Genomic DNA, 18,614 nt, shown 5'->3' with positions numbered 1-18,614 from the left:
ACACACACACACACACACACACAAGAAATGCTCAGGAAGGCCCTCATACCTGAAAAAAATAAAAGGAAAGGGGTTACAAGAGCCTGAGCAAGGAGATAAGTAGAAAGACGAAATCAGAAAATTGCAGCTCTCTATCAGAACAGGTGAACAAATGCTTAAGTATAACATTAGAGATAAAGGGAAGAGAAACACCAAGAATAAATATAATCATGTCATTTTAACCACAAACTTACAACACAAGAAGGAAAAAAGATGTGATGGTAAGAACCTAGAAGGGGAAGAAGAAAAGGTTGGAGCCAGCTTAGTCTACGGAAATCACAGGCTATCAGAAAATAGACTATCTCATCTATGAGATGTTTTATACCAACCACATGGTAACCACTAAACAAATAATTAAAACAGAGACACAAATTACAAACAAGAAGAAAACCAACATAGAAAACAACCTAACTGAATTGGTAGTCCGAAATTCACAGGATGAGAAACAAAGGAAATGCAGGAGAACTGGAAAATGAGCAATAAAATGGCAGCATCAGACCCCCACTTTTCAATAGTCACACTAAATGTAAATGGATTGAATTCTCCAGTCAAAAGACACAGAGTGGCAGGATGGATTAAAGCAAGACCCAACAATATGCTGCCTCCAGGAAATACACCTCAGCCCCAAAGACAAACACAGACTCAGAGTGAAGGGATAGAAGATGATACTCCAACATAATAGTGAACATGAGAAAGCAGGTGTCACCATACTTACATCAGACAAAGTAGACTTCAAGGCAAAATAGGTAAAGAGAGACAAAGAGGGGGCAGTTTGTAATGATAAAAGGGACACTCTACCAAGAAGACATAACACTTGTAAATATATATGCACCCAACACAGGAGCACCAAACTACATAATGCAACTGTTAACAAAACTAAAAGGAAATATCAACAACCATATGATAATAATAGAGGATCTCAACACCCCACTAACACCAAAGGATAAATCATCCAGACAGAAAGTCAACAAGGAAATTATAGAATTAAATGAAAAACTAGACCAGTTGGACTTAATAGATATATATAGAACACTCCGTCCAAAAACAGCAGGTTACACACTCTTCTCAAGTGTGCATGGAACATTCTCAAGGATAGACCATATGTTGGGAAACAAAGCAAGCCTCAACAAATTTGAGGATTGAAATAACATCAAGCATCTTTTCTGACCATAATGCTATGAAACTAGAAATCAGTTACAAGAATAAAGCTGGGAAAGGGGCAAAGATGTGGAGATTAAACAACATGCTATTGAACGACCAATGGATCATTGAAGAAATCAAAGGAGAAATAAAATGTTATCTTTAGACAAATGAAAATGAAAACAGACCATACCAATTCGTTTGGGATGCAGCAAAACTGGTCCTAAGAGGGAAATTCATTGCAATACAGGCTCACCTCAATAAACAAGAAAAATCTCAAACTACACCTAACAGAATTAGAAAAAGAAGAACAAACAAAGCTCAAAGTCAGTAGAAGGAGGGAAATAATAAAAATTAGAGCAGAAATAAGTGAAATCAAAACAAAAAAGACAGTAGAAAGGATGAAACAAAGAGCTGGTTCTTCTTCAACAAAATTCACTAACCCTTAGCCAGGCTCACTAAGAAAAAAAGAGAGAAGCCTCAAATAAATCAAATCAGAAATGAAAGAGGAAAAATCACAACGGATACCACAGAAATACAAAAGAGTATAAGAGAATACTATGAAAAACTATATGCCAACAAATTGGACAGCGTAGAATAAATGAATAAATTCTTAGACTCTTACAACCTCCCAAAACTGAATCAGGAAGAAACAGAGAATCTGAATACCTATCACAGGTAAAGAGATTCAAACAGTAATCAAAAACCTCCCAAAAAGTAAAAGTCCAGGACCAGGCGACTTCTGTGGAGAACTCTACCAAACATTCAAAGAAGATTTAGTATCTGTCCTTCTCAAACTATTCTAGAAAATTGAGGAAGATGGAGCACTTCCTAACGCATTTGACAAGGCCAACATCACCCTGATACCAAACCTGACAAGGACAACACAAAGAAGGAAAACTACAGGCCAATATCACTGATGAACATAGATGCAAAAATCCTCAACAAAATATTGGCAAACCGAATACAGCAATACATTAAAAACATCATGTACCAGGATCAAGTGGGATTTATACCAGGGACACAGGGATGGTTCAACATCCACAAGTCAATCAACATGATACACCACATTAACAAAATGAGGAACAAAAACCACATGATCATCTCAATAGACGCAGAGAAAGCATTCAACAAGATCTAACATCCATTTATGATAAAAAAAAAAAAAGTCTCAATAAAATGGGTATAGAAGGAAAGTACCCCAACATTATAAAGCCCAGATATGACAAACCCACAGCCAACATCATACTCAATGGGGAAAAAACTGAAAGCCATCCCTCTGAGAACAGGAACAAGACAAGGGTGCCCACTCTCACCACCCTTATTCAACATAGTACTGGAGGTGTTGGCGAGAACAATTAGGCATGAGAAAGAAATAAAAGGAGTCCAAATAGACAGTGAAGAAGTGAAACTCTCTTTGCAGACGACATGATCTTATACATAGAAAACCCTAAAAAATCCATTGGAAAGCTACTAGAAGTGATCAGCAATTACAGCAAAGTTACAGGGTACAAAATCAATTTACATAAATCAGTAGCATTTCTGTAACGAACTTAACAGAAAGAGAACTCAAGAACACAATCCCATTCACAATTGCAACAAAAAGAATAAAATATCTTGGAATAAATTTAACCAAGCAAGTGAAAGACCTATACGATGAAAAGTACAAGACTTTTCTGAAAGAAATTGATGACAACATAAAGAAATGGAAAGACATTCTATGCACATGGATTGAAGAATAAACATAGTTAAAAATGTCCATAGTACCTAAAGCAATCTACAGACTCAGTGCAATCCCAATCAGAATTCCAATGACATTCTTCACAGAAATAGAACAAAGAATGCTACAATTCAGGTGGGGCAACAAAAGACCCTGAATTGCTAAAGCAATCCTGAGAAAAAAGAACAAAACTGGAGGCATCACAATCCCTGACTTCAAAATGTGCTACAAAGCCATGGTGACCAAAACGGCATGGTACTGGTACAAAAACAGGCACACAGATCAATAGAACAGAACTGAAAGCCCAGAAATAAAACCGCACATCTATGGACAGCCAATCTTCGACAAAGGAGCTGAGAACATATAATGGAGAAAAGAAAGTCTCTTCATCAAATGGTGTTGGGAAAACTGGACAGCCACATGTAAAAGAATGAAAATAGATCATTCCTTTATGCCATTACAAAAATAAACTAAAAATGGTTCAAAGACCTAAAGGTAAGACCTGAAACCATAAGGCTTCTGGAAGAAAATATAGGCAGTACACTCTTTGACATCAGTATCAAAAAGATCTTTTTGGATACCATGTCTTCTCAGACAAGGGAAACAATAGAAAGAATAAACAAATGGGACTTCGTCCGACTAAAGAGCTTCTACAAGGCAAAGGAAAACAGGATTGAAACAAAAACGGAACCCACCAACTGGGAAAAATTTTTGCAAATCATATATCCAACAAAGGGTTAATCTCCATGATATATAAAGAACTCACACAACTCAACAACAGAAAATCAAACACCCTGATCAAAAAGTGGGCAGGGGATGTGAACAGACACTTCTCCAAAGAAGATATATGGGTAGCCAATAGGCACATGAAAAGATGCTCATCATCACTGATCATCAGGGAAATGCAAATCATAATGCACTGAGATATCACCTTACACCCATTAGAAAGGCTAAAATAACCAAAACAAGAAATAACAAATGTTGAAGAGGTTGTGGAGAAAAGGGAACCTTCATATACTGCTGGTGGGAATGCAAACTGCTGCAGCCACTATGAAAAACAGTATGGAGATTCCTCAAAAAATTAAAAATACCACGCCAGCAGCAGCAGCTCTGACTGCCCATGGGTCCTGTCCCCATGCTGTTCCACACTATTCTCTAAATAAAAGAGCACTACTGCCAGAAAAAAAAAAAATTAAAAATAGAAATACCATATGACCCAGCCATCCCACTAATGGGTATCTATCCAAAGAACTTGAAATCAGCAATTCAAAGAGACCTATGCACCCCTGTGGTCATTGCAGCATTATTCACAATAGCCAAGACCTGGAAGCAACCTAAGTGCCCATTTACTGGTGATTAGATAAAGAACATATGGTGTATATATATATGTACACACACACACACACACACACACACACACACAATGGAATACTACTAAGCCATAAAAAAGGATAAAATTATCCCATTCACAACAACATGGATGGGCCTTCAGGATATTAAGTGAAATAAGCCAGATAGAGAAAGACAATCTCCGAATGACCCCACTCATATGTGGAAGATAAACAAACATGTGGACAAAGAGAACAGATTAGTGGTTACCAGGGGAAAGGGAGGGTGGGGAGGCGGGCACAAATGGTGAAGTGGTGCACCTATAATGTGAATGACAAATAATAATGTACAACTGAAATTTCACAAGGTTGTAAACTATCATAACCTCAATAAAAATAAAATAGAAAAAAAAGTTTGTAGTTTAATTTCCATGTATTTGTGAATTTTCCACTTGTCTTCTGTTATTGGTATCTAGTTTCATTCCATTGTGATTGGAAAAGATACTTTGTATGATATGAGTCTTTTAAAATTAAGATTTGTGTGTGTGTGGCCTAACATATAGTCTATCCTGGAGAGTGTTCCATGTGCACTTGGGAAAAACGTATACTCTGTTGTTGTTGGGTCAAGTTTTCCATATATGTCTGTTAGGTTCAATTGGTTTGTGGTGTTGTTCAAGTCCTTTATTTCCTTATTGATCTTCTCTGTGGTTGTTCTGTCCATTACTGAAAGTGGGGTATTGACGCTTCCAACTATTATTGTAGAACTATCTAATTCTCCCTTAAATTCTGACAATGTTTGCTTCTTATATTTTGGGGCTCTGATTTTCCATCCATTGATATTTATAATTGTTATATCTTCTTGATGAATTGAGCCTTTTATCAATGTACAGAGTCCTTCTTTGTCACTTGTAACAGTTTTGACTTAAGTCTATTTTTGTTTGATATTTACATCACCACCCCAACTCTCCTTTGGTAACTATTTGCATGGAATATCTTTTTCCATCCTTTTACTTTCAGTCTGTACTGTTTTTACCTTTAGATCTAAGGTGAGTCTGTAGTCGCACAGTATATAGTTGGGTCTGGTTTTATCTCGTCTGCCCATCTCTGCCTTTTGAATGGAGAGTTTAGTCCATTTGCATTGAAAGTGGTTACTAATAAGGAAGGACATTCCCTTTCTGCTATTTGTTTTCTATATGCCTGATAGCATTCTTGTCCTTTATCTCCTTCATTTTGGCCTTCTTTTGTGTTCAGTTGATTTTTTCCAGTGACGTGTTTGAATTTCCTTTTGTGTGTATTTAGATATTTTCTTTGTGGTTACAATGGACATTTTTGTCTTTTTATGAATTGCTTAAGTCTTTAAAAATCATCTTTGCTATTTTGTGAGCACCTGGGAACTTTTTCATATTAAAAGACGTTGTAGGTCATGTGTAGACACTGACCTAGCTTAAAAGTAGAGAAACTTTCATGAGAGATTTTAGGAGTCTTCCCTTAAACTCCTGATAATTCTTACAAGGAGAAGTTGGTTCTGCTGCCTGTGTCCTATAAAAGTCCAAGTGACTTGTCAGTACCTCCTAATATTTTGTTGATTTTGCTTATCCTAAGTGCAGATCATATTACGTTAGCTTTGACAAAAAACCTGCTTTCAAAAATACCACTGTATTGGGCCCAGCCTCATGGCCTGGTGGTTCAGTTTGGTGTACTCCATGTCAGCGGCCCGGGTTTGGTCCTGGGTACAGACTTATACTACTCGGTGGCGGCCATGCTGTGGCAGCAACCCACATACAAACTAGAGGAAGATTGGCACAGATGTTAGCTCAGGGCAGGTCTTCCTCAGCACTAAATAAATAAAATAAAATGCCATCATGTTTTTTGCTTGGTTTGAATGACTCTTAACTGTGATCTACATTTGGGTAGAGCTGATTAGCCTCTCTGGTCTCTTTCCCATATGGTCATCTCCCACATGGAGAAGATTTCCCTTTATTTATTTATTTGGAGAAAGATTACCCCTGAGCTAACATCTGCTGCCAATCTTCTTCTTTTTGCTGAGGATGATTGGCCCTGAGCTCATCTTCCTCTACTTTATATGTGGGACACCTGCCACAGCATGGCTTGAGTGGTGTGTAGGTCCGCACCTGGGATCCCAACCAGCGAACCCTGGGCTGCCGAAGCAGAGCGCGTGAGCTTAACCATTAGGCCACTGGGCCACCCCCAGAATTTCCGTTTAAAGAGTCATCCAAACGGCCCAGGTGTAATTGAGTGTGTATGTTTGCATCACATGTATTCTAAAAATAAGTGGTATATCTTACCTATGGTCCACGTGAGAGAAACAAATATTTTAGCTTTTGTATCCTGACTGATGAATATGGTATAATGATAAGCTGTGTGATTTTTGCAAAGCCAAAGTTTGTAAATACAAAGGTATGACAGTAGGATATTATCTGACATTTTTCTTGAGAAATTTGAGAATTAATGATTTTTCAGGTCCAGCCCCGTGGCTGAGTGGCTAAGTTCGCGCACTCCACTTCGGCGGCCCAGGGTTTCACTGGTTAGGATCCTGGGCGCGGACATGACACTGCTCATCAGGCCACGCTGAGGCAGCATCCTACATGCCACAACTAGAAGGACCCACAGCTAAGAATATACAACTATGTGCTGGGGGGACTTGTGGAGAAAAGTGGGAAAAAATAATTTTTCCCTTATAAATTCAAAATACTATATTATTATGCCATGGATTCTATAAAATCCTGATTGTATGTGACCGTGTCCAGGCTTTTATGTCCAACTTGATGAGTTGCCAGAAGGTCGGTTGGGTTATGCAGCCTATCTAGCCAGCCAGCCTTTCTCCCTGCCTTCCATTCATTTGTTGAACGTTTATCATACGGGTACTAGGTCTGCTGTGAAGATACAAAAATGGATGAAACAGTCCCTGTCCCAGAGGATCTTATGGTCACTTAGGTGAGATGACATATGCAAAGAAGGCAAATACAGGATTCTCTATGACAAAGACCATTTGAGACAGAAAACAGAGTGCCTTCTTATTAAATATCCTAGTCAGTTCTAGCAGGTGCATCAATTATGGAGGAGTCGTCCTTGAGGGTAGGGCCTTTGAGTTTATCCTTGAGGGTAGGTGGATTTTAGAAGGTGGAAGTGTTAAGTGAGGTTGTTATCTCCAACAGAGGCAATAGGATGAACGAAGGCATCGACCCAGAGCTGATCTGGGCCACAAGGAGTAGTGGGAGAGGGAGCAGAGAGTTGAGCCAGGAAAGGCACATCAAAGCAGAATTCGAGGGCTTTTCGATTAAAGGCTGTATCAGACTTCATGTTACAGGCGTGGGGAGTTCTGCAAGGTTTCCTGCTACAAAACGCCGTGGGCAGAGTTGGGCTTTAGCTGGAGGCTGCTCCATAGTCAAGGTGGGAAGTGAGGAATCTCTGAACCACAGCAGTGCCAGTGAGGGTAAAGAAGGGTTGCAAGATAGAGTCAGCAAGATTTAGTGGTTAATCAAGAATGGAAAGTAACAGAATGTGTCAAAGATACCTACAATTTTGGGTCTGACTGACTTGGGGAATGAAAATTGCACCGATCAGAGGGAAAAAGTGTTGGGTTATTTTGGATAAAGTGAGTTCCTGGGGCAGTTGGAAGTGTCAAGAGCTCAGCAGTGGTGTTTGCCGTGAGTAAACTGTGCTGCTGCTGCTTGTTACCCTGTGGGTATAACCTCAGTTTATTTCCAATTTTTTTTTTTTTTTGAGGAAGATTAGCCCTGAGCTAACATCTGCCACCAATCTTCCTCTTTTTGCTGAGGAAGACTGGCCCTGAGCTAACATCCGTGCCCATCTTCCTCTGCTTTATATGTGAGATGCCTCCCACAGCATGGCGTGCCAAGCTGTGCGTAGATCCACACCCGGGATCCGAACTGCTGAACCCGGTAGCCAAAGTGGAACGTGCAAACTTAACTGCTGCACTGGGCTGGCCCCTAAATTTTTTTTCTTTCTTTTTTAAATGGGGGAACTTTTCAAATCTGAAAAATAAAAAAAAATTGTGCAAAGACTGTTTCACTATTTCTAATACTATAAATCAGTGCTTGATGCAAAGATATAGTTAGCAAGAAAGCCTTTTAGCCATCTTTTTCCTCAGTTTTTTTATTCCTAACATCTGTACCTACACTGTCCAACACAGCATCCATCAGCCACATGTGGCTACTGAGCGTTTATAATGTGGCCAGTCTAAATTGAAATGTGCTATAATTATAAAAATATATCCCAGATTTCAAAGGCTTGGTATGAAATAATGTACAATGTCTCATTAATAATGTTTTATGTTGACTACATGTTAAAATGAGAATATTTTGCATATTGTTTCAGGGCTCCTCAACACCACCCACATGTTAGGTGGTTTGCTAGAAGGACTCAGCGCATATTTGTACTTAGAGCTAAGAGTTATTACAGTGAAGAGATGCAAGGTGGGATCAGCCAGGAGAAAAGCCTCAGTCTGAGCAGCCCTTCTCCGGGCTTCCTTATGCTTCCTCCCTCCTGTCGGGGAGCAGTGAGCACGTTCATTTCCCCAACAAAAAATGCAGGAATGTGTACAGGGTTTCTGAAGCCCGGTAGAGATCCAGCGCCCAAGCTTCGTATGGGGGCTGGTCACATGGGCATTCTCTGCCTTGCATGTAGCAAAATACTCGACTCACAGAAGGAAAGCAGGTATTTGGCAAAGTGACATTGTTAACACACACTCTTGGCACTGTGACCCTCCTCATCAGTCAGGGAGTGAAGGAAAGCCTGGTTCCCAGATGCCCGCTGCGGGCCAGCCTTGCACACAGACCCTTCTGAAGGTAGCTGCCTCAGTCCTGCTGTAGGAACTCTTTTCTGCACAGGTATATTGGGTTAAATAAACTATTAGTAAAATTAATTCCACCTGTTTCTTTTTTAAAGCTTGGCACCTGAGCTAACAACTGTTGCCAATCTTTTTTTTTTTTCTGCTTTTTCTCCCCAAATCCCCCCAGTACATAGCTGTATATTTTAGTCGTGGGTCCTTGTAGTTGTGGCATGTGGGACGCCAGCTCAGCCTGGCCTGACGAGCGGTACCATGTCCACACCCAGGATCTGAACCGGCGAAACCCTGGGCCGCCAAAGCGCAGCGCGCGAACTTAACCACTCAGCAACAGGGCTGGCCCCCACCTGTTTCTTTTTAAAGACCTTTTTAACATAGCTTCTTGCTCGTATCTTTGGCTCGCATGTTTACTTTGGACAGCACTGATCTAATATACTTACATGAAAAATTCCTCTCTAGTATGTTTGTTATTTTCTCTGTATATACTAATGATTTCTCCATTAGCACAAATCTGATAAGTAAATAGGTGAAAAGCCTCCTTCAGGAGACTCTCCACACTCACCACTAAATGTAGGACCAAGTTGAAGGCTGCAGTAACCTTCACTCCATATCCCAAATTCAGCTTTATTACCCAGGAACAAGAAGAAAGCCACCCTCCAAAAGAGCATGTGTGAGATCAAAATATGAGATGTCATGAATTTTTATAAAACATAAGTTCCAGTTTGAAAAGCTCCGTTTGATAAGCGCATTTGAGAGCTCCGAACAGTACCTTTTACGCGCCTATCATTAATTCAAATTGTTAAACTATTTCTTCGTCTCTGAGCTTTTCATGATTTGTAACTGTTATGAATCCATCCATGAAAACAATCTTTCAGAGGAGGTGCATATAAATGGACTATTTCTGCTTGAGAGAGTCACTTCATGTCTACCCACTGTAGATTGAGAATGTGACTAAAATAGTGTAACTCGGCTAAAATGGATGCTACAGAACAGCAGTCAGGGTATGTTTGACTTCCTCCCGAGCACTGAATGCTAATATAGACCTCACTCTTTAAGAAAGGATATGGTTTTAGGAAAATGCTTTCTAGGACTGGCACTGTGAAAGCAGCAGAAGGTGTTTTGTTAGAATGAATCCAGAATGCGAAGTTCAGTGTCGTGTTGCCTCCAGGCCCCTGCAGGCTTAGTGAAGGGGACAGAACTGTCTTTCAGCATCATTGCCGCATCTCTTCCAAAGTCGAGGGGAGCTGAAATCCTAACCCCCCTCTTGCCCACACTGTGACCTGATAGTGAATAAAGGGGAGAAGCAGAGAGTCCTTAGGCTGTGAATAGAGAGCAGTTCATAACTGGCACTAATTTTGGCTGTCATCTTTGTCTTTTGCTTTGGAATTCAGCCGTTTTCTGTAGTTTTGAATCGAAGTGTGTCGCTGGCATCCCAGGTCAGTTGCTGATACTTTGATTCTTATTATAAACAGCTGTGCTTGTCCACTGAAAATCCATAAAATTTAATAGACTTGTAATTATAAATACAATTCGCGTTTCTACAAAACAAAATCTGACAATGTCAGTGCTGCTTTCTAATTGCTTTAAAGAGCGAGGGGAGCGGTTGTAAAGACTCTATAACTGAGGGTATTTTCCATTCACTGTTCAATCAATGAGAAGCACTGAACACTCTTTTTTCCTGCTTTTGAAGCTATAAAGAGCCATCAAAATGCAGTCACAGAATGTTCTATGGATAAACTTTAAGAGCTAATGATAGTTGGACTCAGAAAATCAGAATATCTAGAAGCTACAGTGCTGTTTATAACCTCACTCAACCTGTCTTGAAAATAACTTCTCTTCCCTATATTCTCACTTATGAACTGGATAAAAGAGGTAAAATTAGAATTCAAAATGGATTATGATATAGTAAGTAATAGAATTATGGTATAGTATAGAAATAAAAAACAGAAAACTCCAGTTTTTAGAAATAAGAAATTAAAAAATGCTTTGTGTTCTCTAGGCCATTTGTTACATTTTAAAATGCACACATTTGTGTAATACACAACTGAGGTGGGTACACTAGCTAATTTTATGCTTAATAAAATACCGCCATACATCTTCATTGCATTTTCTGTACTTAATCTAATGGCTTATTTATGTAACCAATACTTACTGTCCTTATGATGAGCTTTGAAGCCATCAAGCATTTTTTGAGTCATGAAATACTTATTTTAATAGTTTAATTGATGCCATTTTGACAAGTTAACAGTCTCTGAGCAAAATACTTCTTAGATATATACATTGTTTTGCACTTGGATTAAGAACAGAAGTATCAACATGATTGAGACCACTAATTTCATAATCTCCTCAGATTTTAGCACCCTATAGTGCATACCAGTCACTTAAAAAGAGGAAGCTGGGGCCAGCCCCGTGGCCGAGTGGTTAAGTTTTACCGCTCCACTTCGGCGACCCAGGGTTTCACTGGTTCGGATCCTGGGCACCGACCTGGCACCGCTCATCAGGCCAGGCTGAGACGGTGTCCAACATGGCACAGCCAGAGGCTCTCACAACTAGAATCTACAACTGTGTACTGGGGGGCTTTGGGGAGAAGAAGAAGAAGGAAGAAAAGAAAGGATTGGCAACAGATGTTAGCTAAGATGCCAGTCTTTAAAAAGAGGAAGCTGAGGGGGTGGCCCGGGGTTCGCTGATTCGGATCCTGGGTGCGGACGTGGCATCACTTGGTAAAAGCCATGCTGTGGCAGGTGTCCCACATATAAAGTAGAGGAAGATGGGCACAGATGTGAGCTCAGGGCCAGTCTTCCTCAGCAGATGGTAGCTCAGGGATAATCTTCCTCAAAAAAACAAAAAAAAAAAAAAAGAGGAAGCTGAGACCCAGGGAGGTTAAATATCTTCAGGTATACCAGTGAACTGATAACAGAACCGTTTCAATTAATGAGTAGTCCATTGTTTGTTGCACTCTCTGCTTCACAGCACTGGCTCCCCAGTTCTTCACACCTCTTGGCTATTTTAGACTCCAGTCATGAGAGCCGCCTGGGGATTATTCCCCTTGAGCTGTGGTGGGTGAGCGCTCAGCAAACTAGCGAACTGGAAAGTTTAGTGTGAGAATATGCACTCGTATGTAGATAGAAGTCATGCATAAACTCAGTTTGGCTTGCAGTGGGGTGGGAGGAGGGACAGACAAATCCTACTTCATAATGATTAACCTGCGGCACTGGGGCGTGGGCGAATATTACCTTTTTGAGGATTCTGCCTCAAAGAGAGGGTATGTTTGCTCTCTAGTAGCAAAGCAATTTTGGATGTTCTCTATTCACCTGCTTTTATCAGATTATGTTTTGGGGCTTTCTGGGGACCCAATAAATAGTACCTGTTTTTCCAGCCCGTGTTCAGTACCAACTGAGAAGTAGACAAAGGGGCCCAGGCAGGTGGATATACCAAGCTGTCAGTTTTATTACTGACACTGTAGCTGGAGAATGGGGTTAAGTATTTCAAAGCTTCCCATGACTGTAATCTGAAGAGAGAGCCTTCTCTTTAGAGAGAAGAAAACACTAAACTCATGGCTATCATTTTAATGAGGTTCATTGTATATTTATAAAAAGAAAGTATTTAGGGGAAAAAAAACACACTTCTTATTAGTCCTGTAAAATTTTTAGATTTGTTTTCATCCCAAAAAGAAACATTTGAAAAGATATAAAAGATACTTGAGGCCTGTTAGCATAACGTAGAGCAATAGTCAGTTCTCCTTCCTTGATTAAACGTGTTTTCTGAAAATAAAAAATGTTGAATTTTAAAGTATCATAAACTCAATAAAAATTAACTTAAAAAAATGTTGAACTTATTAGGCAGGAAATGCATTTTGTTTCCTTATTTTTTTTAAGTCAAAATGGTTAGTTGACTTGGGGAGGGCCTCTGTCTTAACCTCCACAATCTTTTTTTAGTGGGGAGGGTAAATAAGCCGTCCTCCATCTTGACTTTCAGATTTTTTTGTGTCTTTACCCTGAAATACATGATATTACTATGTTGGTACTTCTGTCTCCAATCTAGCACTGTATTTCCTAACAGAAGTAAACACATTGAATCGTAATCTAGTGTAACGAGTGTCCACACATACAGGGAGAAGTGCTAATTAGAAGAATAGATGGAGTAGGGCTGGAGTCACTAGCCACCTCGGGGATTGCGGGGACTCTTTACAGGGCAGCACTTGGGATGGTCTTCACAGATGAGTAGGTGGCCACCAGAAGGAGAAAGCAGCAGACATTTCAGGCTGAATGAACAGCTTTTACAAAATCGGAAATTACATGGTGTATACTCCATATATCTTTATTGTTTTTTAAAAATAAATTTAATCCCAAAGAGTGGGGTTTTTTATTGCAGTAAAATCTATGTAACCTAAAATTTATCATTTTAACCATTTTTTTAAGTGTATAGTTCAGTGGCATTAGGTTCATTCGCATTGTTGTGCAACCATCACCACCATCCACCTCCAGAACTTTCTCTTCATCCCAGACTGAAGCTCTGTCCCCAGTGAACACCAACTCGACATTCTCCTCTCACTCCATACCCTGATATCCTCTATTCTACTTTCTATCTCCATGATTTTGACTTCTCTAGATACCTCATATAAAGGGAATGATACAATATTTGTCTTTTTGTGTCTTCATTTATTTCACTTAGCATGATGTTCTCCAGATTCATCCATGTCGTAACGTGAGAATTTCATTCTGAAATTTCAGTTGAATAATATTCCGTTCTCTGTATATACTGCATTGTGGTTATCCCTTCATCCATCGACAGCCATCTGGGTCATTTCCACCCTTTAGCTCTTGTGAATAATGCTGCTGCGAACACTGGCATACCTGTATCTGTTCAAGTCCCTGCTTGCAGCTCTTTGGGGCGTAGGCCTGGAAGTGGAGTTGCTGGAGCATGTGGTAATGTCTATAAACGTGAGGAAATGCTGTGCTGTTCACCACAGCAGCTGCACCATGTTCCCTTCCCACCCCCAGTGCACAAGGGTCCCAGTATCTCCACATCCTCACCAACATTTTGTTTTAACGTTTTGAAAAAATTTACCAAGCTATATACTAGTTCCATAAGAACCATGACAAATATATTCATATTGTCATTATTAAAAATGACATTTTGGTGCCCAAATGTAAGTAAAAGTTTACAAGTCATCATCAGAGAATATTGGCCTTTGTCTTGTTGTTTGTATAGTACGGAGTGTATTCATGGAAGGCCTTTGAGGTAAGATACTGATTTTATAAGAGCAAGTGTAACATAAATCAAGATGAGCTCATGATTTGTGTGCTTTCCATTCTTGGCAACCCAGTGTTCTCTCTTCCCGCAGCCCCCTGCACGGGGAGCACCTTCTTCTGCCACAGCAGCATGTGCATCAACAACTCCTTAGTGTGTAACGGCGTGCAGAACTGTGCGTACCCCTGGGATGAAAATCACTGTAAAGGTGAGTCTGCTGGCCAGGCCTGCCTTTTGAGAGAAGAGTGGCCCTTGCTTTTCATTTAAGAAAGACTTAAAAATGTCCTTTTCTACAACTGTGCTTAGCAGAGCTTCCTTGGCAGAAGCGGAGACGTATAATAGAATGTTCCTTTTAGATGGATCATAGACCTCTGGGATGTGGCAAAAGCCAGTAAAAATACTTATTCTCAACAAAAGCATTTTTCTTTAAATTATATTTTTTAAGTTGTTCAAAAGTCCATCATGATATTTCCTGCCCTTATTTTCTTGGTCATTTGTGTTGTAAAGATACCTTATTCTCAAAGTAATGTAGAAAATAACCTAGAGTATTGTAATTTTTTAAATTATATGAAAATACTATTTAATAAAAATCAGCTGATGGATTCAGTCTTACACTGTAAAAGCAGACTCATTGTAAGAACTGCTATTTTTATTTCATAAAATTTCCTCTGCTGTATTTCCAGTGCATGCTCCCTGGCAGATGAACATGGCTGTGGCCATCATTGAATGTCTGCAGGCTGGTTATCATGTCACTGTCTCAGTTCTAAGGTTTCTCTATTTTTATTCTCCAAGGTTTCCATAAATACCTTACTCTGAAAAGTCAATGTAATCTGATATGGCTGCCTCAGGTACTTGTCGTGAAGTATTTCAGGTCATCAGTCAAAAACAGTGGACCGTGATAACATCCCTGAGTGGGTTAGTCCGCTCATTTCAGTTGTCTCTTACGGATGGCCCCCAGTAGAAATACTGTGGATTTACTTAAACGCGGCAGTTGGTCAAATCTACTGTACAGCAGAAAGCTACACTGGATAGAACCAAGAGTAATGGTTTTGGTATTTTCTATATTTGTGTATTTAATTTGATTTGCAAAGTGTATGTATTCATGATTCATGTACCTTCTGAGTAAAGAAATAAGACCTTTATTTTGTCATCTAGCTATACTATGATTGCTTAGTTTAACCAGAAATCGTAGTAGGATTGTGTTCTTTAAAAACCTAATGTTAAATTGCATTATCTGTGGTGTGTTTGACCCGTGTGTCCTGCTTTACCTACAAATACCTTACCAATTTGTGACAGGACTCATTAATGAATTTTGAAAGCCTCAACATTTCTCTTTTTCTTTCTGCAGAAAAGAAAAAAGCAGGACTGTTCGAACAAATCACTAAAACTCACGGCACAATTATTGGCATTACATCAGGGGTTGTTTTGGTCCTTCTCATTATTTCTATTTTAGTACAAGTGAAACAGCCTCGAAAAAAGGTCATGACTTGCAAAACTGCTTTTAATAAAACTGGATTTCAAGAAGTGTTTGATCCTCCTCATTATGAACTGTTTTCTCTCCGGGACAAAGAGATCTCTGCAGACCTGGCTGACTTGTCGGAGGAACTGGACAGCTACCAGAAGCTGCGGCGCTCCTCCACGGCCTCCCGCTGCGTGCACGACCATCACTGTGGGTCGCAAGCCTCCAGCACCAAACAGAGCAGGACCAACCTCAGCTCCATGGAACTTCCCTTCCGAAATGACTTTGCACAACCACAGCCAATGAAAACGTTTAATAGCACCTTCAAAAAAAGTAGCTACACTTTCAAACAGGCACATGAGTGCCCTGAACAGGCCCTAGAAGACAGAGTAATGGAGGAGATTCCCTGTGAAATTTATGTCCGGGGCCGAGAAGATTCTGCACAAGCATCCATATCCATTGATTTTTAATCTTTGACTAAAGATGACGTTAATTATTAAGTGTGTACATATGCAGCCTGCAGGGTGGCCGCACTGTTTTCAGCGGCCAGCCCTTTTCTCCTGTCACAACTAGGAAGATTTCCATCTCCCGTTAACCTATTGTAATGGTGAAGCTTTATTATCTCAGGCAGTCTATATATGTTAAACCAACCAAGGAACTTTTTCCAAAATTCACTGAAAAAAATAATCATCATCTAACGCTTGGTGTCATGTAAACGAAGCACCGGGTGAATGGCATTTGAGAAGAGGAGGGTTGTGCTGAGCAGGCTCAGGCTGCCTGTTACTGTAGCAGAAACACTGCTCTTGACTGGGATAGCTTTGTCGATATTTTGACCCCACAGTAAGCTTAAAAATAAGATTTTTCTTTACATTCCTTTTATTTTTCTTTTCTCTAAATTTAATTTGTTTTATAAGCCAGTAATTTTGCCATTTCAGTTTCTTAAATAAATATGAGTGGTTAATGTACTACACATATTTCAATATAGGCATTTGTTCTAGAATTTGTCAAAATAAAACTAGTTACTGTGGTAAGTGCCAATTAAGACCCAGAGTTATCTTTTGTCCATCTGTTTCTTCTTGAGTAATTTCTATACTGCTGCCTTTTAATTGCTGGATCCTGAGTCTTTATCTTTTGGGAGAAGTAAATGGTATGATTCACGTTTCAGTCATATTTTGTCTTAAGTTGTATTATACTAGAAAGTTTCATAATCCTGGGATGTATGCACCATTGCCAGTTATGACTTAAAAACTTGAAAAAGGTGAAAACTTCTGGAAATCCTTTGAAATTTCCGAAATTTGGTTACATTCAGTGATAGCCCATTCGTTCTTATGAGCAAAGAGTCGTTTAATTTATTTTTAGGGAGTTCTATAATTATGTTTATTTCCAATGTTTGTTATCACCAGATCTGTGTTTCCTATTATTTGTATAAAAAGATTATTTAGCTCCCTTTGTATTATTGGTTTTTCTTATAGCATATGGTAACCAAGGTTGTATGAGAGTTAAAGGAAAATTCCTAAGAAACTGTATAAGCCTTTAGATTGCTTCTTACTTGGGACAATACATTTTTCTAGTTCTTACCAAGAATGACAACTTCCACTTTTTTTTAAACTGCACTTTTGACCTTATTTTCTTTTTTATGGTATACAAACAATAATTTATAAACATGATATAAAAACCCCTTGTGTTTTTTTAGACTTTTGATATTATTTGATACTGTACAAACTTTATTAAATTAAGATTAAAGACCTACATGGCGGATTTCTTTCAGTGTTCACATTAGCAGCTCTGTATACAAATATGCTGTGATGGAACTGTACTCTATAATTTATTGTAAAGACCTTGGTAATGTGTACATAAGCTTTTTGTTTCCTTTTGTTATTGCATTTAGTTTATGATACATTTTCCACTGTGTGATATTTATTGTTCTAAATCACTACACAAATCTTATATTAAAATATGCATTGTTACATGATTCTTCAGTCATATTATTTATGGCACTATATTTTGGATCTTAAGATATTACATGGAAAGGAATATGTTTATTGAATTATAACTAATACAGACATGCCATTTAAGAGATAAATTCTAATTTTCTCTATTTTTTGTTGTAAATTCTCAATGAAACGAGAAGTTGAAGTTTCACTGGATTTCGTTAATTCTTTTAAATATCACATCTATGTGTTTTCTCAGATTAGTGAAAACTGTGACTTTAAATATGATATATATCATACTCCTTCAAAATGTTTTTTTCTTTTTTTAAAAAAATATTTTGTCTTCTATTTTTATTTTTTTCCTTTTTCTCCCCAAAGCACCCTGGTACATAGTTGTATATTCTTAGTTGTAGGTCTTTCTAGTTGTGGCATGTGGGACGCTGCCTCAGCGTGGCCTGATGAGCGGTGCCATGTCCACGCCCAGGATCCAAACCAGTGAAACCCTGGGCCACCTAAGCAGAGCCCACGAACTTAACCACTCGGCCGTGGGGCTGGCCCCCAAAATGTTTCTTATATCACATTTTTTACTTTTTGAAAAGTATGCAAATATCCAGGAGACAGGAAAATCTACACGTAGTACATTCATGATTTAAGGGGTTTTTTTTAAGTCGGCATAATTTCCTGTTTTAAAAATACAACTTGGGAGGGTAAAAATGAGTGTATTATTCAATGAACTAATGAACCAGAGCCAGATTAGACACCTAAATCCTTTCAACAGCTGTGTTGAGTATGCATTTTAGCAGGTACCTGCCAGCCAGCATTTGAACAGCATAGTAAAAATACAAACTTTATTAAATTAAGATTAAAGACCTACATGTTAATATAATAACAACTGTGATCTTGTTCTTCATCATAATGA

At 39.0% G+C, this 18,614-nt stretch overlaps 1 protein-coding gene across 2 annotated transcripts in view; it reads left to right on the top strand.

The window, feature by feature from the left end:
- The window catches only part of NETO2 (neuropilin and tolloid like 2), a 56,975-nt gene extending 39,239 nt beyond the window's left edge, over positions 1 to 17,736 (top strand). For both annotated transcript variants that reach the window (XM_023636906.2, XM_023636907.2), the window contains exons 8-9: positions 14,400 to 14,513; positions 15,654 to 17,736. In XM_023636906.2, the coding sequence (XP_023492674.2) occupies positions 14,400 to 14,513; positions 15,654 to 16,234 (695 nt within the window). In that variant the 3' untranslated portion in view covers positions 16,235 to 17,736. The remainder of the gene's footprint in view (positions 1 to 14,399; positions 14,514 to 15,653) is intronic.
- Positions 17,737 to 18,614: the final 878 nt, after the last annotated feature.

This window comes from Equus caballus, chromosome 3 (genome assembly GCF_041296265.1).
Source record: "Equus caballus isolate H_3958 breed thoroughbred chromosome 3, TB-T2T, whole genome shotgun sequence".
In the NCBI taxonomy this organism is placed as follows: Eukaryota; Metazoa; Chordata; class Mammalia; order Perissodactyla; family Equidae; genus Equus; species Equus caballus.
The sequence above is the reverse complement of the archived record's forward strand: the minus strand, read 5'-3'. Positions and strand labels throughout refer to the sequence as shown.